Source organism: Leptinotarsa decemlineata, unplaced genomic scaffold (assembly GCF_025532065.1).
Source record: "Leptinotarsa decemlineata unplaced genomic scaffold, Ldec_3_MD MMD2_tig00078422_RagTag_RagTag, whole genome shotgun sequence".
NCBI classification, from domain to species: domain Eukaryota; kingdom Metazoa; phylum Arthropoda; class Insecta; order Coleoptera; family Chrysomelidae; genus Leptinotarsa; species Leptinotarsa decemlineata.
In genome coordinates, this window is record NW_027412747.1 from 23861667 (window position 1) to 23883958 (window position 22292).

The following is a 22292-nucleotide window of genomic DNA, read 5'->3' on the forward strand; positions in this document are numbered from 1 at the left end:
TGTTTGAACAGAAATTCAAACAACGGTATTATCGATGTTTAAAGCAATCTGTTTCCAAACAATGAAAGGTTCAAATCGAACCCGTTATGCATGGGGATGGAATTTCGAATTGTGTTGCGGAATTTGATATATTTTGTTTGTGAATGAAGCACATAGGTAATACCTTTACGGATTCTATGCATCATGAATATATGCAAAGATTGAAGGTGTAAGTAAGAGAATACTTTACTCATGAATACACTGATCCGTTACTTGTTGAAAATTAATAACACTAGCCATGTGTATATACCCACAAAACACACTGTTTTGTGGTATATACCTGTGGTTATACGTTTACGAGTTCTGTGCTCGGATAATGAATTTTTCCTGCTTCCAAGACTTCCGGCCATTCAAGAAAGTAGTATTTGACTTTGACAATAATCACAATTGACATTGACAATAACTTCACAACATCACAACTTGAACTAATTTTTCATTTCAATAGTGGTTGAATTCGAAACTTATCGGTTCGCTTTTGAAACATGAAAATACTGTAACTTTTAAAAGTACGTCGGGTAAATATTCATTTAAAATTGTTTGGGTCGTAGTGCAGAAGTTAACCTAAAATTTTCAGGTCAGAATAATTAGAAGAATCATGCATATATTCCCGTTAATACTATTACTGCTGATTACCAGGAAAATTGCAGACACAGCGCCAATTGACCCTCTTAAATCACTCATCGAAGGCCTGAATAAAAGATGCCCTTCAGATGTTGAATCCTTACATTCATTGAAGTTCCAAAATTGCCCAGATTATGTGAAATTGAACAACATCGATAAATTGACCCGAGAAACCGAAAAGGAAGTTCTGTGTGCACTTTTCTATGATAGCTTACTTTCATTTTGCAAAGAGGTTAAGAAACAACAAATTACACTCGATAAGTTGGTTATCCAGCCTGTCCACAATTACACGCCCAAGGAAGTTTGTGAAAAGCTTTTCCCGGATAATAGAACACTGAAAAATGATTTGTCGAAAGTTATTCTTCCTGGCAAATGCGAAAAATTGTGCACAACATATGAGGGAGTTGAACCTACCATAGAATGCAGTTTGGCTTATTATTTTACTACAGTTAATGTAAGTTCTTTGAGTTCAAACATGAAATTGAACCAGACGCCTTCGGAAAATTCAGAAAGTTCCATTGAACACGTATTCGTTAGTCAAAATCAGTCTGGACTAGTCAACCCAAAAAATAAATCTGATAATGATTTGGTTTCTCCAAACAACCAGATTAGTGAAACCCTGGAAGTCAAACCATCAGTAGCTGATACTTCTGCAGGAAATAATTTAGCTGGGGTTGTTATTCCAAAAGGGTCAAAATCCAGTAAACAAAAGGTAATCTGAATTTTTTTTGGTACATATTCTTTGAGTGCCTGCACTAGTTTTTGAATCGAAAATCATTATTTTTGTCTGCTGATAGCCAATATGATACTGGTGATATATGGTATTGCCGACTACTTTTGGAGATAAATCCACACAAAAATTGAACTCATTTCTCCAGAGGAAGATTAAAACTCCTCTTTTAATCTTCCTCTTTGAAGATGATCACTTGGTGATCAAAACATGTACTAACATACTTAATATTTATTGAAATTTATGTGGCTATTGAAAAGATAAGTATTGTCAAATTTTTTTTAACTTGCTTTTAATGTAAGTCAATTCAAGTCAAATCTTGTAACTGAATTTTAAAGCACCTAACCTAGACGGATGGAGGCAAAATTTTGCATACACGTTCAGTTTGAATGACAATGCACCATTAGCTTAGTGATACTATTATGCACCTAATGATCACTCAAGATAGCAGATTAGTATTTTTAAGCATTCCTTTGATATGGGTTTCAAATGAAAGAATACAAAAAATGGCATGACCTCGTTAAATTTAATTTGGCTGCATTTCAAGGTGGCAAAGAAAAGGTTTGCTGAAAAGACTACGATAAAAATCATGATGTCTCTCTGAATCAAATATGGCGGAGTCTCAAAGATGGAGAACTATGTTCTTTCATGCATGACTATTAATTGATTTATTGAAAAAAGCCATTTTACAACATTATAAGCAAAATAGCAAAATAAATATTAAACATAAGTTAATATTTGATAATTTGACACAGAAATAAAAAACTAACAAATAAATTAAGTTCTGAATCAACATTGTCCAAAAGCCTCTTGATATTATTTGTATTGTGTTGAACAGCTCATTCTTCTGAGATAATTTGTTGCCTGTTATTTTCATTCTATCAAGTGGCGATAAATCCAAGTAATTTGAATGGCATTGTTCCCCATCTGATGGGGCATTTTGAGTATACCAAGCAGGAATTTTTAGAGCGATACTTTCAATTAGATATCAATATTATGTCACAGGTTACTCCTCTATGAAATAGTGATTGTATATTGAGTTCAATATTGACACAACGATAATCATTTCTAGCTAAACACAATTTGAAAGCACAGCATCTATGAGATGGATATCAAGTGCAAGGGTTCCATGGAAAAAAATACAAAATGTCGGAAAACAAGATGTCAACAAGATATCAATTTTAATGAGTTCTAGTTCAGTAAATGTCAGGGATAGTTAGGTTGTACTCGAACAAACATTGTAGAGACTGACCATGCAACAATGACTCATTGAATGAAATGAACAGACCAAAGAATATATTCAGCGAACTGAAAAATAAATCAATAATAAAAAACTTTTTTGAACACAAGTTTTTCTGAACATTCTCTAAAAAGAAGAAAATTATTTCCAAATTTAATCAAACCCATCAATATATTACATTAGACAATTTATATGAGATAAAAGTTTTTCTGAGAGATTCACCTGTGATGATATAAACAAGAATGAGATATGTAACTTGATCTTGATATAAGTAATTGTAGCATTTATGAAATAGGTAAATGTTGCAACAAGCTTTTATATCATATAAATTGTGTAACTTAATGAATTAATGAGTTTGAATTATTTGAAACTTATATTCTTCTGTTTTTCAATATGAATTTATTGACATTTCAAATGTGCCTTCCACAATTAATTTCATGTTTGTTGTTTGTGTAGTGATTTGATTGAAAAAAGGCTGAATTAGCAAAATTTATTCATTTACGGGAATACACAAGAACTTACTTGTGCTGAATCGAGGCGTAGCCTTATATTTTCAAGATTGCAACTGTATCATTATTGACCATTGCGTTTAATAACGTGAGAATTAACAATGAATTAACCATAACCTGCAAAAATATTTCTATTAAAAATAATTCATTAATTTTATATATTTAATACAACTTTTTATGCAATAAATATTTCGTGCAGAATAGAACTTGTGTCGAGAAAGTGTTCTCATCAAAAGAAAGTATAATTTGCCGAGTGATGAGTAAGAAATGAAGTTTTGAAAATTGTTTGCACTGTAGGGCAAAGCTGAATAAAATTTTCGAAATTGGTAATATAATTTTCTTTTGCGATATGATTCTCACATACATTAATCTTATAAAAAACATTTCAAAAACTAGAGAGATCTGAAAAAATTAATATATATTAAAGTAAGAATTCTGAAACTGGTCTGTGTTCTTGGGATTTGCAGATCAGTGGACCTGAGGACCAGAGCAACATCCAATCACCAGTAGAAAATCCATCTTCGGGAAACGATGTAGAAGAGCCCGATCAGAATAAACAAAAGGTAATCAATAATATATTTATCATTTTCAGTGAGAACATAATTTTGACTTTAAAAATGATTTCAAAAACACCGCAAATGGAGAATCAAAAAACTTGAACCAAAAAATACATTTTGTGATTATGTTAGGGTGAAGGTTATATGATACAGCCAACAATTTTGATATTTTCAAAGATGAGGAATGATTTTTTTTTTCATTTTATATTATTCAGAGTGCAAAATTTCTCAGTTAGTTCACAAATATGGTTGAGCGGAGTCTTCAAAATTAACTTCAGTACCCCATCTTTAGGGGCCGATAGTATTTTGAATATCACTGAATAGTTTGGACAAAGATCGATAGTACATGACTGTACAAGAATAACCTTATACTCGAGAACCAAAATTGATAATGTTTTTACAAATGTACAGGCGATCTCTTCAGTAATATACATACCAATTTCTGATCACAGACTCCGTTAATAAATCACTGTCGAACCTCGCCCCGACAGAAAAATCTTTTAGGTACAAAAAATTATTTTCCAACAACAATAAGCAGCACACGGCAGAATTACTCGATTCTGAAAAGTGGGTCTCTGTTTATGATGCAAAATCCTGCGATGACAAATCAATATTCTAACATCTCATTTCAATTTCACTAGTCCGAACTAGTGAAATTCATCACGAAACATTGTCAATCACCTTCAAACAAATCTCACTTCAATATAGCATTTCCCTTAAAACATTTCTATATTGTATAAGTTTGAAAATATCCTTAGGACGAAACTGCAGCAACGTTAGTTACAAATAAAAGTGGTAAAAAACAGATAGTTTCAATTCCCTTTTCTTCGCTTATTAGCTTTTAATTAAAAAAAAAAAAAGTTACTTTTATATTCCCAACTTTCATATTATATGTAACTTAAGGATTTATTTTTATCTATTTTTATTTATTACATTTTATATTTTATGTCATATCATTTTATTATTGTATTTACTTAATATTATTATTCGTTCCGATATATGTATTTCGTATTTTATTATATAATTCTTAATATTTTTAAATTTTTTAACCACACACAGGTTTGTAACCTCAGTGGGATTTTGAATTTATTCTCAAATCACTTTAAATTGTATTAATTGTTATTCTTACATTCTAAGTCTTAAAATAAATAGTATGTATGGTTTCCATTTCATATTTGAGAATAAAATGATTGATTGATTGATTGATTTAAAAGTTACATTTCAGTAATGTCATCCAACATTCAGAAAACAAAACAAGGCCTTCTGGTCAATCATTAATAAACTTAAAAATAAGGAAAATTTAATGTGACCTAATAAACAAATTCTGCTGGGGAATGAACAAATTACAGACCCTGGTAAAGTTGCAAATATATTCAACAACAATATTAGAAACGATTGCATCGTTGTTTGTTTCATTGTGATAATTAATATGAATAAATTTACTTCACAATCCCGAAATCCTGATCAATTAATAAATTCAACTCTGCATTATCCCATATAAATAATGATATTTTTGTGGAATACCTTCCATAGATCAACATAGATCACTTTCTATAGATTTAATCCATTCCTAAGTAATTTTAATATACTCGACGTCAAAATGTTAGGGACCTAACATTTCTAGGAAAAAGATTAACAGTAAATTAAAAAAAATTATATCAGATAAAAACCAAGGGATTTTTTTAAGGACTGTAACAAGGGAAATATCATTATAAATCAGTTTAATTTTATGCTGTGTACAAGTCAAGTAATACTAGCCTCATTGGAAACTACAGACCTACTACAAAATTAATTTCAAGGTCTTTTATTTCTGATACTTTGCTTAACTGTAGGAAGTTCAGTAATTGTGGTGGTAATGGGTCTAGAAGAGCGATTAAATGAAAAAAAGAAATTTTATAAACTACACCTATCGATTTGATCTCGACAAACTTTGTTTTAAAAAAAAATATCACGTTTTTCGATAACACAGTAGCTTTTTTATAGTGAATAATGTACGTTATTGTAAGGTGTAGTTTATGAATTACTTGGATCTTTATCAAGTAACGGCCGAATCACTCAGATCATTTTGTAGTTAAAGACAATCGTTTTTGTGGAACTGATAACTATATACATGAGGGGAAAGAACTGTATATATCATCAGCTTTATATTCACTGGAGGCTGGAAATGTCATTATTGTTAACAGTAACATTTCGGTACAACAGACAAAAATTTAACAATTGCAGGAACAAAGCCTAGCAGAAGTAAACCCACCGCCCCACATCGTGATTAATGTAACCAGTAATCTTCCAAACAACACAGGAAATAACAATAAAGATGAAGGTTTTGAACAAGCTGCAGCTGAAACCCCAACCCAGCAGAAAAGTGACCCTACAGACAATGCAGAAGACAACAATGGGACACCCACTGCAGTTCAACAGAAAATGGAAGAACCCGCTCTTACAAATGATGAACAGCTCAGCCGCGAAGAGGAAGAGGATAAAACCAACATGGAGTTTGACGAAAATCTAGGGGAAAAACCTGATCTGGAGGATGGAGGGCAAGCAGAACCTGAGTTAGGTAAGTTTGGTAGACAGATACCTTACCTCATATTTGTATATTAGGTATTCCCACTTATTCAATAAATGCCTTGAAATAAAAGTATCAGTCCTCAAAGTGAATATTAAAGTATATATGTTAATCTCTTGAAATTTGTTTTCTCGTTACCCAGCTGTTGCTCTCATACGAACGACAAAAGTTGAAACTTGTGCGAGCTAAGGATTAACAAAGTCTTACCTTTTAACGTTTGATTTCTAGCATGGGTTGAGCAATGGGCAGTGAAAATTGATGGTAATGCCTGTGGGATCAAACAACCGTTTCACGTAGCAGTCAATTGAATGCGTGGAACAAATCATTCACGCCAACCCGACGTAATATCGTCCCGCCACTGTGGCTAAATTTTGCAAAAAGTTTTCACCCATTAAATTGCTTTTTTGTTCTCCACTCTGCAATTTTTTTTTCAAGCACTGTCCAGCTCAATTTATTCAAATTTTTAAATGGAACACCATGTATATTATTTCCCTTCACATTCAACCTGAAATCGCTTATCTAAAAATACCCAGGTATTATATGTTATTCTTATCTGTTCTTCTTCGATTACTTGTGATTCTATTGATGTTTGCAAAATTCGGGAAATGCATATTTAATATCTTGAATTAAAAACAGAGGAAACTACAATAATCACACTTTCACCCTGTTCAATTCATTGTATGAATCCCTTTGTAAAGTTGAATGGATTGATTGATTGCTTCTGAGCAACTTTTGTTCAATAAAGATGTGTTTGAAAGTCAGTACTTTTTTATTTATTCGCGAATTACTCAAAAAGTGTTTTATCAAAAAAATAATTCCAAGTGAAAAAGTAGCTCATAAGAAAAAACAAAAAGAAGAGTTGATTTATGGTGCGTGTAGAACTACCTACTTTGACATGAACATTGAATCACAAGAAAGGAAAGAAACTTCTGTGTATGCTCCACATGTCTTTGTAAAAAGATATTGTAGTTATTTTCTTCCTTTTTTTTTTCTTTGGAGGCTTTCCACATTTCTTGTTGAATGATGGGAAAGAAGTAATTCATAAAGTTTTTTTTCCAAAAAATCAATCTTTTTTAAAAATACCCTCTCTTAAATTTAATTCATGAATTATTCTAAGTCAAATTTTCACAAAATTACAAAAATGCTCTTTTCATAACAAGTTCAAATAATTTCAAAACTGAGCTCTGTAAATCGGTCAAACTTCTAGAGCATAATGAAACATAATAAAGTGAATTGTGAAATAGTGGTAACAAATATTTTCAATAAAGTTGGTGATTAGTGGGTGGGTAATTTTCACATTTTTGTGGCCTAAAAAAATAGGGATCAACATTATTTTTGTTTCCTTAGGGACTTTTTATTAAATAATGAATATGAAGGTTTTTTCAATTTACCCCGAAAAATTATTATTTTACATTGGAACTTTCAATTTTGTCAATTGATGAACAAAAACCAATATTCAAGAAGCTATTACTCCATATGAATTAGATCTACAGTCTCATAATATCACCATTCTTTTTGTTTTTTATGGGCCTCCTTTTTACTGAGAATGATTTGAGTTACTTGCCAAAAACTTTCTGAAAACGTTTATTGAAAAATTAACACTTTTGCTCACGAATAAGTGCCCTATGAGGAGGGATGGTATCCACCCCCACTACAGGTTCAATTTTGAAGTAGATAGTAAGTAGAACCTGAGTTGGCGCTGCTTGGCAAAATGATACGGGAAAAATGTCATTCACTGAACTACAGAGACTCTTGCTCTATTTCACAGATTTTTTTGTTTTTTCTGCTGATTCCAACTTCTTTTTTTTTCAGTCTTAGATCATCGATCTAAATCTAATACTCTGGAGACTGCAGTCAACGAAGATAATGTAGAAGAATTGGATGGAGGTTCCTATTTCTTTTCATATTTCATGGTGATATGTGTGTTCTTTGTTCTTGGCTACGTTGGATACCACAACAGAATAAAGGTAAGCCAATGCTTGCAATTTTCATAGACGGCAAGCCCATGTCGAATTTTTAGCAGAACTTTTGATACCTTTTGAAAACGTATGATAGTCCCAAAGTAAAGAATAACTTTTTTGTACAAGAAACTGAATATGAACTGAATATGAAAATTGAGTACAAATCAATCAAATTGTGAAGCATAAATATTAAAGTCTAATCGACAGAGATCAAAATTTGGAAACCGTATATAAATAAAATTGCAGACTCACTGGTGGGAGCAATCATCAGTATGAAATTTCCAGACGCTCATAGATTTTGATTTGTAATGCTCATATAAGACAAAAAATTATAATTTGTTTTCTAACAAATAAAGCTCCAAACTTAATTCTTTTAAAACCGGAATTATACATCATTAATAAAAATATATCATTTATTACTCTTTGAAAAGTGAAATTGAGTTCATGAAAAGTTTTAAATTGCATAATACTGAATAATTAATTGCTAGAAGAAATAAAAAATCCAAATCAGTATACATTTCATTAATTTCATTAAAATGTAATTGAATGTTTATTTTTGGTAATATCAAAAAGTTGTTAAACGTTTCTCAACTCCCTTATACCACCAACATATATTCCGCCTGGAAATTTTAATCAAATTTTAAAAAATGGGTGACTCGTTTCATAATTTTTGCAAAGTGTCTAATAATTTTTTTTTTCACAAGTTTAATAATAAACCAGTTGACTGAAGTTTTGAATACTTTAACCTCGAATATTAATTATTTTCATTTAAGGTTATGGCCCTGGTACTAGAGGGAAAAAGGAATAAAAGGCAATACAGAGGCAGGCGACCGAATTCCGCCAATTACCACAAGCTGGATAGTAATCTTGAGGAAGCCATCTCGTCCACTTGCACGAAAAATTCCAATAACATTATTTACTGAATGATCTTAGCTTAGCTACATTTAACTTCATCATTGTTCATATCATTTGTAAGTTATTTTTTCTAAATCTGTTATGTGTAAAAATGTAAATATCTGAAAAATCTGCAGGATTTTGAAATACACTGAAAGAAAAATTTGAGCGTTTGTTGTTGAAAGCACAAAAAGTTGCAAATGGTTCAGCTGGAGAGGGAACATGAATCTTTCGAATAAATTTGTAAATAGTGGGTTGCTTTTTATTCATTCATATGAATTTATTGAAATCAGAGAGTAACAGCCTTCAATTTCTTCACGTGTTTTAGAAACAAGGGTACAAACATAAAAAACCTAAAGTAACCAGTGAATACTGATGTCATGATGATCTCTTGGTACGTACTAGCGATTACGTCCATTGATGAACCTTTTTCCTGAAGTACGAAAAATCACTCACTAGCAGCGCTAGTAGTTTGTTAGGGACAAACACTGCCAAATCCTCATATAAACATGTGGTAAAGCACAATTGAAAAATAATGTTTTTAACAAAAGAAGATGTTCCCGGAGCAAAACTAAAATTTGCAACTGTAAAAGATAACAATGTTGTAACATTAAAACGTTGGCTTGCATGCCGTAATTTAAAAGTGACTGAAAAAAAAAGTTAATTATTAGACAGGTTAGTGTATAGACTCTAGTAAAAGAGTAGTGGTAGATTCAAACTGTAGTGTTGAGTTTCAACTGATGAGAGAGCCGAGTATCAACTGTGAAGGGAGCTAAGTTTCAACTGTGGTGGGTGCTGAGTTTCAACTGTGAACGGAGCTGAGTTTCAACTGTGACGGGTCCTAAATGATATGCTATTCACTGGCTCGTATCATCGTCATTCGTTTAGTTCTCATTTACTGACAAACAACTATACAAGGATATATTTGAACGCATTAATTATATTCGAACGCATTAATTATATTCGAACACATATTCGAATCCCTTTAAGGATTCTGTGCTCTGACGGAACACGGAACGGTGAATTGACGACTTTGGTTCCATGAATGTCTTGCCGCCGAGATTCAAAATTTGTTGTGATACTTTTCGAATTTATGTCTAAACTTCTCGATTTTTCGGATTAACCAAGTATGATCATCTTTTATAAGAATAGGAAATTTTTATTCTTGGCATTTGGATGCTGGTAAAACATTCAACTCACTTGTTGGATTCAATTGCTTATGGAGAACAGAATCTTACTGATTTGAATTTTGGCTTCTTGGGACAAAAGTAAACCTATAGGCCACACGACACTACAGGCGAGTTGATATTTATCGACGAGACAACTCATATATTCAGAGAATGAGCTTGATCATTCTGTCCAGACTCCAGACGTATCGTCCCGGACATCACTTCCAGTGAACCGTTTCCATCTAATATGAATTGTTTCATTTTAGGCTTTCTTTCATCTGAATACCGCTTCCTCGTGTTAGTATTGCTATAAGACTAGACATCCTTGCATGAATGCCTAATACAGTAGTAGCAGTAGTTAGTAGTTAACCGCTGTTGTACCGATCACAATTGTTGTACGGACAGAGCACTGCAGACCTAAGTTTGTAACTCTAAAACCATTCTTGTTCTGCAAGCCACCTTGAGGGAGACACACACATATAAGCTTAGTTATTAAGATAGGGACAAATAACTTATCAGAGACTAGATTTTTGATGCTTGATCTATTATCTCAACAAAGATTTATGTTCTTCAAACCTGCCCAAAAGGGGAAGAATATTAGTGTAGGATATATGCTTTTATGCCTATGTAGATGAATTCAGTCTCTCGACCTACTGTAAGCTGGCGATATAGCTATAAAGGGGTGTTGGTGAGGAAACTTTTTTGCATTTTGAGTCGAACTGCAGTTCATCGAGCAATACATGAAGTATCAATTCGAATAGTTGAAGTGATGGGTGCAGAATGTATAGTATTCCCTCAGAATATTCGGGAAAGGAATGTATTGAAAATGGCTTTCATGGAGAAATGGAGAGGACAATTTGCTGTAGAAGGAATGAGGGTTAGAGATAGAATTGTCTAGCAGTATTACCTGTTGTAATTTGTAGGAAATCGAACTGTAAACTCTACTGAACCAGGTTTTAATCATGAATATACAAACGATACATTTTATATGTATTAACAATGACATTAAAACTCATTCAATCAACAACGATTTCCAAGGAATCATAAAAACAAGATCAATCGAAATGAAGTGAACATGGATTACTTCAACACTCCCACTCTTTGTTCACTTCGAAGACGTTACCCACAGACCTTGTCGATTTGTTGAAAATTTTTCTCGTGGTAAGGATTTGGTTAAAATATCTGCCAACTGGTTTTCTGATTGGGTGTAAACAACAGTGATATTTTTTTCGTTTGTGATGATCATTATAGCTCATCAAGTTTATAGCACTTCTATTATCAACAAAAAGTTCCGTTGGATTTGAAACGTCAACATCAATTTCTTTAAGCAACCTTCTCAACCATATTATTTCTCGTGCGGCATCCCAAGCTGCAATATATTCAGATTCTGTCGTGGATGTTGCAACACTTTTGTCGTTGAGATGTCCATGTAACTGGACAACCTGATAATAAAGTAACATAGCCAGTTGTTGAATATCTAGTATCAATGTCTCCTGCAAAATCTGCATCTGAATACGCTTTTAAATATTCGTTGCTCCCACCATTGTATAGAATTCCATAACTTTTAGTACCCTTTAGGTATCTGAAAATACGTTTGACTGCTTTCCAGTGCTGCTTTCCTGGATTTTCCAAATATCTGCTAACTCTGCTCACTGAGAATGATATATCTGGACGAGTGACAACCGCTAAAAACATGCTTCTCTGTACGGAATATTTTTCATATATTATTTTTCTTCCTCGTTTTGGGGGCTTTGAGCTGCATTCAGAATAACATTCATTGCGGAAGTCCATTTTGTGTCTCTTATGTGGTGGTTCCACATCATCTCTCTGGGGCATAGTCTTTGATGTTGACGGTTGGTTTATGTTCTTCGAACCTGCCCAAAAGGGGAAGAATATTAGTGTAGGATATATGCTTTTATGCCTATGTAGATGAATTCATTCTCTCAACCTACTGTAAGCTGGCGATATAGCTATATCAAAGGTAAAGTATAACTTCAAAACAGCGACGTCTCAAGTATCGAAGAGACATCCTCCTTTTTTCCTTGGGGAGCCTGGGTTCATTAAAGTCCCCTTAGAATTGAAACATTTGTGCTATAGGTGTAATATAATTTATATCTTATGAACATTTTGGTATTGTTTACAATTAGAAAAGTGAAATCTTCTCACATTTGAAACTTTGTGGCCTCAGGAGCTCGAGGCTCCCTGCCCTGCCAGTATTATAGGGGGAGTCCTATAATAACGGTTGAATAAAATTTATAAACTGACAGATAAATCAAGGGATTTGTTAACAAATTTGGAATCAACTGAGAAAGGTGTAGATGTTAGGGAAAGGAATTATGAATATTTTAACTGGATTCGAGTTTGATTCGATCGGTTACCGTTTACAGTTAATTTCCCGTTTTTGCAAACAACTATACAAGGATATATTCGAACGCATTAATTATATTCGAACGCATATTCGAATCCCTTTAAGGATTCCGTGCTCCGACGGAACACGGAACGGTGAATTGACGACTTTGGTTCCGTGAATGTCTTGCCGCCGAAATTCAAAATTTGTTGTGATACTTTTGGTAGCCATTTGCTAATTTTCGAGTTTATGTCTAAACTTCTCGATTTTTCGGATTAATCAAGTACGATCATCTTTTATAAGAATAGGAAATTTTTATTCTTGGCATTTGGATGCTGGTAAAACATTCAACTCACTTGTTGGATTCAATTGCTTATGGAGAACAGAATCTTACTGATTTGAATTTTGGCTTCTTGGGACAAAAGTAAACCTATAGGCCACACGACACTACAGGCGAGTTGATATTTATCAACGAGACAACTCATATATTCAGAGAATGAGCTTGATCATTCTGTCCAGACTCCAGACGTATCGTCCCGGACATCACTTCCAGTGAACCGTTTCCATCTAATATGAATTGTTTCATTTTAGGCTTTCTTTCATCTGAATACCGCTTCCTCGTGTTAGTATTGCTATAAGACTAGACATCCTTGCATGAATGCCTAATACAGTAGTAGCAGTAGTTAGTAGTTAACCGCTGTTGTACCGATCACAATTGTTGTACGGATAGAGCACTGCAGACCTAAGTTTGTAACTCTAAAATCATTCTTGTTCTGCAAGCCACCTTGAGGGAGACACACACATATAAGCTTAGTTATTAAGATAGGGACAAATAACTTATCAGAGACTAGATTTTTGATGCTTGATCTATTATCTCAACAAAGATTTATGTTCTTCAAACCTGCCCAAAAGGGGAAGAATATTAGTGTAGGATATATGCTTTTATGCCTATGTAGATGAATTCAGTCTCTCGACCTACTGTAAGCTGGCGATATAGCTATAAAGGGGTGTTGGTGAGGAAACTTTTTTGCATTTTGAGTCGAACTGCAGTTCATCGAGCAATACATGAAGTATCAATTCGAATAGTTGAAGTGATGGGTGCAGAATGTATAGTATTCCCTCAGAATATTCGGGAAAGGAATGTATTGAAAATGGCTTTCATGGAGAAATGGAGAGGACAATTTGCTGTAGAAGGAATGAGGGTTAGAGATAGAATTGTCTAGCAGTATTACCTGTTGTAATTTGTAGGAAATCGAACTGTAAACTCTACTGAACCAGGTTTTAATCATGAATATACAAACGATACATTTTATATGTATTAACAATGACATTAAAACTCATTCAATCAACAACGATTTCCAAGGAATCATAAAAACAAGATCAATCGAAATGAAGTGAACATGGATTACTTCAACACTCCCACTCTTTGTTCACTTCGAAGACGTTACCCACAGACCTTGTCGATTTGTTGAAAATTTTTCTCGTGGTAAGGGTTTGGTTAAAATATCTGCCAACTGGTTTTCTGATTGGGTGTAAACAACAGTGATATTTTTTTCGTTTGTGATGATCATTATAGCTCATCAAGTTTATAGCACTTCTATTATCAACAAAAAGTTCCGTTGGATTTGAAACGTCAACATCAATTTCTTTAAGCAACCTTCTCAACCATATTATTTCTCGTGCGGCATCCCAAGCTGCAATATATTCAGATTCTGTCGTGGATGTTGCAACACTTTTGTCGTTGAGATGTCCATGTAACTGGACAACCTGATAATAAAGTAACATAGCCAGTTGTTGAATATCTAGTATCAATGTCTCCTGCAAAATCTGCATCTGAATACGCTTTTAAATATTCGTTGCTCCCACCATTGTATAGAATTCCATAACTTTTAGTACCCTTTAGGTATCTGAAAATACGTTTGACTGCTTTCCAGTGCTGCTTTCCTGGATTTTCCAAATATCTGCTAACTCTGCTCACTGAGAATGATATATCTGGACGAGTGACAACCGCTAAAAACATGCTTCTCTGTACGGAATATTTTTCATATATTATTTTTCTTCCTCGTTTTGGGGGCTTTGAGCTGCATTCAGAATAACATTCATTGCGGAAGTCCATTTTGTGTCTCTTATGTGGTGGTTCCACATCATCTCTCTGGGGCATAGTCTTTGATGTTGACGGTTGGTTTATGTTCTTCGAACCTGCCCAAAAGGGGAAGAATATTAGTGTAGGATATATGCTTTTATGCCTATGTAGATGAATTCATTCTCTCAACCTACTGTAAGCTGGCGATATAGCTATATCAAAGGTAAAGTATAACTTCAAAACAGCGACGTCTCAAGTATCGAAGAGACATCCTCCTTTTTTCCTTGGGGAGCCTGGGTTCATTAAAGTCCCCTTAGAATTGAAACATTTGTGCTATAGGTGTAATATAATTTATATCTTATGAACATTTTGGTATTGTTTACAATTAGAAAAGTGAAATCTTCTCACATTTGAAACTTTGTGGCCTCAGGAGCTCGAGGCTCCCTGCCCTGCCAGTATTATAGGGGGAGTCCTATGATAACGGTTGAATAAAATTTATAAACTGACAGATAAATCAAGGGATTTGTTAACAAATTTGGAATCAACTGAGAAAGGTGTAGATGTTAGGGAAAGGAATTATGAATATTTTAACTGGATTCGAGTTTGATTCGATCGGTTACCGTTTACAGTTAATTTCCCGTTTTTGCAAACAACTATACAAGGATATATTCGAACGCATTAATTATATTCGAACGCATATTCGAATCCCTTTAAGGATTCCGTGCTCCGACGGAACACGGAACGGTGAATTGACGACTTTGGTTCCGTGAATGTCTTGCCGCCGAAATTCAAAATTTGTTGTGATACTTTTGGTAGCCATTTGCTAATTTTCGAGTTTATGTCTAAACTTCTCGATTTTTCGGATTAATCAAGTACGATCATCTTTTATAAGAATAGGAAATTTTTATTCTTGGCATTTGGATGCTGGTAAAACATTCAACTCACTTGTTGGATTCAATTGCTTATGGAGAACAGAATCTTACTGATTTGAATTTTGGCTTCTTGGGACAAAAGTAAACCTATAGGCCACACGACACTACAGGCGAGTTGATATTTATCAACGAGACAACTCATATATTCAGAGAATGAGCTTGATCATTCTGTCCAGACTCCAGACGTATCGTCCCGGACATCACTTCCAGTGAACCGTTTCCATCTAATATGAATTGTTTCATTTTAGGCTTTCTTTCATCTGAATACCGCTTCCTCGTGTTAGTATTGCTATAAGACTAGACATCCTTGCATGAATGCCTAATACAGTAGTAGCAGTAGTTAGTAGTTAACCGCTGTTGTACCGATCACAATTGTTGTACGGACAGAGCACTGCAGACCTAAGTTTGTAACTCTAAAACCATTCTTGTTCTGCAAGCCACCTTGAGGGAGACACACACATATAAGCTTAGTTATTAAGATAGGGACAAATAACTTATCAGAGACTAGATTTTTGATGCTTGATCTATTATCCTATATTTTCCAAATATCTGCTAACTCTGCTCACTGAGAATGATATATCTGGACGAGTGACAACCGCTAAAAACATGAGACGTCCTATAGCTTCCCTGTACGGAATATTTTTCATATATTATTTTTCTTCCTCGTTTTGGGGGCTTTGAGCTGTATTCAGAATAACATTATCGTGCATTAGGTGGAAGTTTTCACCAACAGCACCAGCAAACGGACGGACGATAGGTAGAAGAATGGTGTCGAGGTACTGTCGAGCTGTGAGGGAGCGATTTGGAAAAACGAGATCGGTTCTGCCGCCGATCATGATTCCGCCCCATAGCATTACTGTACCACCTCTGCATGTGTGGACTTCCTGGACGTGTCTCAAACGTTCATTATTTCCAGGTCGTCTCCACAGTCTTACTCGACGAGAATCTGGATGAAATCCAAATCTGGATGAAATCCAAATCTGGATTCGTCTGTAAACAAAACTGTGGCCCAATCATTTGCATCCCAGTTTTGATGTTCTTGCCACCACTCTAATCTTCTACCGCGATTGCCTCTCGACAAAGGTGGACATCTAAGTGGCCTTCTGTTGTGGAGATCTGCGTCATGCAGTCGATTTCTGACAGTATCACGACCAATGGTTACCTGGTGCGTCTGGTGCAACACGTTAACCAACTCAGGTGCTGTGATTGTCGGTTGTCTTCTCGCGGTTAAGACCAAAAATCGGTCTTGAACTGCAGTTCTAGCGCGTCCTCGCCCTGGAAATGCAACAAAAAATCTTTTACCCCAAAAATCTAAGAAAGTGTACGAAAAACTATATCAACGGTTTATGGACTGGAGAAATACAAATAATATTTCGACATTCTCGGAAAATGTTTTGATTGCCTATTTTCAAGTATTGATGGAAACTATAAAATCATCTAGTATATGTATATGGACACATTACTCAATAATAAAATCGTTGATAAACATCAACCATAATATAGACATTTCAAAATATAAGAAGCTACAAGCGTTATTAAAGCGAAAGTCCGAAGGATGTGTTGGAAAAAAATCAAAAATATTTTCACCTGAACAATTGAAAACGTTTATCGACGAAGCACCCGATGAAATATACTTATTTATAAAAGTAAGTACATATCTACCTAACATTATATTTTTAAATACTTATTTTGTCATAATTACTTTTTCTATTTGACATATGCAAGATATATTTTATTAATTTCCCAAAACTTATTAAGGTACCTCGTGGCGTAGCGAGCGAAGGAGTTGACTTCGATCTTGACGGCTTGGCAAGACGCCGGTTTGAATCTTTTTATTGTCATTTATTTCTTTATTTTATAATCATTTTTTTTGTTTTAGGTAGCAATGATTTTTGGAATAATGGGAGCATGTCGAAGGCATGAACTACATGACCTTAAATGTGAAAATGTCAAATAAGATATGAATGGAATCTTAATTGTTAATGTGGTAGAAACTAAAACAAAAGTACAAAGAACATTCACAATTACCGGCAAATATTACGAAATTAGTAAAAAATATATGAATATACGGCCGAAATTTTGCCCCACCCCATCTTTTTTCGTTAATTATTTTAATAGTAAATGCACAATTCAAAACATAGGTATTAATAAATTTGGAAATTTAGGAAAGAAAATAGCAATTGTAGCTACTCTTTTTGCAAATACATTTTATAGGTGTAAAAAACTTTTTCAGTAAAATTGACATATTTATCAATATAACCATATCTTTTTCAAATTTCACATTTACAGTTGAAAAATCAAACAAAGTTTTTATAGAAATAACAATTTATTAGGATAACAAGGTTATGTCAAGAAATAACATGTCCTGATAAAATTTAAGATGAACACGAGCCTGACTGAGCAATGCAGAAAATATATAAATTAAATAAGCATAGAAATAATATATAACTTGAACATATATGACATACCTAATAGTTGCAACAATATTTGTGAAAAATTGGTTAAGGCTTTTGCGGTCGAGATTTTCAGTGTTACAATCTTCATTCGGGTTTGAAGGCCATCGTAGTTTGGAACTGCATCCTAACGTTTCGCCAGCACGAGTGGCTGGCTTCTTCAAAGGTTCATTCATCTTGATGATCCATGAATCATCAAGATGAATAAACTTCTGAAGAAGACAGCCACTCGTGCTGGCAAAACATTAGAATGCAGTTCCAAGCTACGACGGCCTTCAAAACTGAATGCAGATAGTAACACTGAATATGTGTCAACTTAATACACATGAGAGATTCTCAAATATAATCAATCCCACACATCAAAAAAGCTTCATCCAACAATTAGTAGATTAAGTAACCTAGGGAGTTTAAGTTTATTCAAACTCTATATTTATCTTATTCCCACAATGAAACAGTGAACTGACATCTATCATTCAATGAAAACCAAACCTGTTCTTGTATTTGGAGAGCAGTTTTTAACATTATTGTCATAGGTCTCTGTACTTTTGTATATCCCTCTAAATCGTAAATATTGTCTTTCGGACTGATTCTATAGGTATTCTGCTTTCCTTTGTAGTCTTCCTTTTGCAAGAAATCAGACTATCATGTTTTTCAGCCTTCCAATCCCTTCGATTTCACTCTCCAGAATATTCCGGTGGGTTTCTATGCATACCTACAGGAGTACCCGTCAGTATGACATTACCTGGATAGAGGGTAACAATCCTGAAATACGAAAGTTAGATGTATAAAAAATGACTTCCTGATCAAATCAAGAAAATGTATGATACACGTTTCATAAATCATACCCAACTACTATTATCTATTAAGTGTAGTTCTTTACTTGTTTTTTTAAATTTTTGTGAGATATCAAAATCTATGTATTACTATGACATGCCATTCATATTCATAAGTTCAATACTTGATAGATAACTATGTTTTTGAGATAATGTCCCATTTTGACCTATTTTTTACAGAATGCCATTCGTAACACAGAGTTAGATCACATTTTTTTATAAACAAAACGCTTGAAACTGATATTATTTTCATGATATATCCATTACTGTGTCACTGTACTTAGATCATTCAGAAGTTCAATAATTTATAGATAACTATATTTTTAACGGTAAGTAACTATATGTATGAGCTATACGAAAACAATTTTTAACTTACTGAGACAGGTAAGATACCAAGAAGTCTATCTTGAATATAAGTTCCGATGTATTTCCATTCTGTTTCTGAACTCCATTAACCCAAGATTTAATTGCTAGATTAGATGGATCGACTTTGTTCTCAGTGACTACAGCCGGTCCTAGAGGACAAAATGTATCCATAGACTTTCCAAGTAAGAACTGCCCGTTGTTCCGTTTCTTCTGCCAGTCTCTAGCACTGATATCTTGAGCCACTGTGTATCCGAATATGTAGTCATTGACTTAGTCTTTTCTTATTGCTTTCGCTTTTTTCCCTATCACTACTGCCAGTTCCACTTCCCAATCAACACTCTGTAAAACATTGATGTGAAAATGTTTATTGTATTGGCAATATCACTTGTTATCTAAATCTACTGGTAGCTATGATAATAGTTATACAATTTTCACAATAAATTTTATTCAAGACACGTTTTCAGTTGGATTGGTACGTGAAACTATTCTACAATGTCTTCTATATATAACAGTAGGTAATAACAAAACTAAATTAGGTAAACGATTCTAATGAAACAGGGTGATATGAAAAAAAAAGCAATTACAATACAATAAAAAACTAACAGGTAAGAATGGAACATATAAATACATACGTATACATACGTACAATAAATCCAATTGTTAAACTACTAGATGAATGTCTTACAAGCCTACATCGTAGACCACTTAGAACCCAAAAGTAGCACACTACATTGGCCACAGTATGAATTCCCTATTGGGCCATTAGAGAAATATTGAAATTATGAGAAACATATTGAGCCAATATAAGTCCTAAAAATTATATAGGTAGTTATTTTCATATCTTTCCAATCTAGTAAATGTAGTCACTGAATATATTGCTGATTTATCCAGTTTCAAATCATAGTATTCTACAATATATATGGATGATGAGTGAATATTCTTTAAACAACATTGATATTGATTTGATTGGTGATGGCGAAACATCCAGAGAAAATTCTATAATATGACTGCCCTTAAACGTGACGTAAGATACGGATATTGTAATTACTAATTTCATTTTTCTGTTTTCTTTCATGATAATAACAACCATTATTATATTTGAAATGAATCTGGAAATGTGGACTTACTAATTCTCAAATGTGATTAATTCACTTATTAAGATGATTTATAAGTTGGTAAATATTAGGAATCCAATATTGGGAAAGTGAGCGAGAAGTTGGCAAAACAGACAATGAGAATGCACCACGGAAATACAACACCGCAACCACGCCAACGCCGATCTTCCTTCTTCTGTTCTTCACAGCAGTTACCTTTTTATGGTTGACATGTGTATTAAATTTTTAGGTTATTTGTTAGTTGTTAGTAAGTGGATGTGTTGTGAAACTTGAAAAAACGAAGGTAAGAATTTATTACTTATAAAGTAGATATTCGCTTCTGACAATCTCATGTACAAATTCAGTTCCACACATGACAATTTATGCATGCATTTTTGGTGTTATATTATTCATATAATATAAGGGATTAAACTTCTGAGATCATTCTAAGGTTATAGTTTAAAAAACATCAGTATTGATTTCATTTTGATTCAAGCATAGATAATGTTATATCAATCTGGGGTAGATTGAACGCATCATTTGAATGAATATATATCGCTTGAAAGTGTAATTCCATTATTGGCTCAATACCCACCGAATGTTGATAACAAATATTCTATTCCAATATCGGTGGCAGCATTTGAAATGAATATACATATTGGCCTGACAGTTTCGACTTTGGTGCATAAAAAATTCTTACGTTTGTGATTGGTGGTATCTCGACATTGCTGAAAGGTCCAACGATACAAGAAGAGAATTTACTGAAGATCATTGGTTCTTGAGGTAGTGGTATATTTTGCTCCTCACAATGTCCACTATAATTAAGTCCCACACAGGCAACTTTGTCTGGATTGGTAATAGGGGATAAAAGTTCAACTTTGTTGAGAGGTGTTACCGATTTACCTTCTGCAACTATTCTGAAAAAGAAAGATATAGAGTTGAAAATATTTTTGGTCTTCTGAAAGGAAATACTTCCATGGTATCTTACATGGTATTATAGTCTTGAAACCGACAGGGGCAGATTGTATTTCTTAGTTTGTTACCGCTATACTCTTTACAGTTTAGGACAGATATAAATTTTTTGTCTATATCTATAATCATTATAACACTGAGATGTTCTAAAATATTTTGAACAATAATAGAAATATCAGAAGTTGTAGTTAAAACATACCAAAAATATTACTGCTGTAGAATATTTATTAAGTAAGTTTATCATTTTTTTCTTTTTAAAAACAACTCGAAAACTATGACTTTCTCACTGGAGTCAAATTTTTTCATGAGTGAAGTATTAGTAGACTTATCTGTAGTTACTGAGATATCCATTAATTCGTTTAATGTGAAAAAAATAAAAATTTCACAATGAATAAATATATAGCCGAGAGAAATGGCGAGAGACAATTCAGTTCAATACTATTAAAATATAATTACGAAAGATTTTATACAAAAAAATACGTTCACTATGACTTTGTACTGTCGCTGCCAGTTACGTTGGGTTTTCATCTGCGTCCCAGGGAAAAGTAACAATTTCAACTCTTCTCTTCATAGATTACTGATTACTTTTGAATGAAAAGAGTTATAATATAAAATTTTCAAAGGAACCTACTACCCCCATAATGTGTTTCAAAAAGTGTCCGCCGCTATTTATGATGAAATATTGTGCCTGAACCAAAAACAGAACAGATTTAACTTTCATCATTGACTTCAAACCTCGGTAGTGAAAAAACTGATTTTCAGATGAGTCTGAAACGAATGAAGTTTTGAAAAAATACCCATTTTCGCAGAAAAATTAAAAATGGGAAAAATGTTCTTCATCTCGGTATTTCAGTGAAAAAATTCTTTATCTCTGATTGTTTTGTGATTATTAGAAAAAATGGTCATTTTGACAAAATAGTTTTTTC

General features: G+C 33.5%; 1 protein-coding gene, 2 long non-coding RNA genes and 1 pseudogene across 4 annotated transcripts; 1 reads left to right on the forward strand and 3 right to left on the reverse strand.

Moving 5' to 3' along the window:
• Positions 1-390: 390 nt before the first annotated feature.
• Positions 391-9370, forward strand: LOC111513975 (uncharacterized). 2 transcript variants are annotated; one of them, XM_074186273.1, is made up of 6 exons: positions 391-545; positions 614-1372; positions 3607-3702; positions 5920-6253; positions 8075-8229; positions 8997-9370. In XM_074186273.1, the coding sequence occupies exons 2-6, from the start codon at positions 635-637 to the stop codon at positions 9144-9146; spliced, it is 1473 nt and encodes a 490-aa protein (XP_074042374.1). In that variant the 5' UTR covers positions 391-545; positions 614-634; the 3' UTR covers positions 9147-9370. The 2 variants fall into 2 exon arrangements, with proteins under 2 accessions (XP_074042374.1, XP_074042373.1); XM_074186272.1 differs by having other exon boundaries at positions 398-554.
• Positions 9371-11223: 1853 nt separating this feature from the next.
• On the reverse strand, positions 11224-12447 carry LOC141487298 (uncharacterized). Its single transcript, XR_012468318.1, has 2 exons — positions 12239-12447; positions 11224-12160 (listed from the first exon to the last, which is right to left on the reverse strand). It is a non-coding gene; the product is annotated as an uncharacterized lncRNA (long non-coding RNA).
• Positions 12448-13895: 1448 nt separating this feature from the next.
• On the reverse strand, positions 13896-15117 carry LOC141487291 (uncharacterized). Its single transcript, XR_012468312.1, has 2 exons — positions 14911-15117; positions 13896-14832 (listed from the first exon to the last, which is right to left on the reverse strand). It is a non-coding gene; the product is annotated as an uncharacterized lncRNA (long non-coding RNA).
• Positions 15118-17955: 2838 nt separating this feature from the next.
• LOC141487387 (oxaloacetate tautomerase FAHD2A, mitochondrial-like) lies at positions 17956-21495 on the reverse strand (annotated as a pseudogene).
• Between the last annotated feature and the right edge of the window lie 797 nt (positions 21496-22292).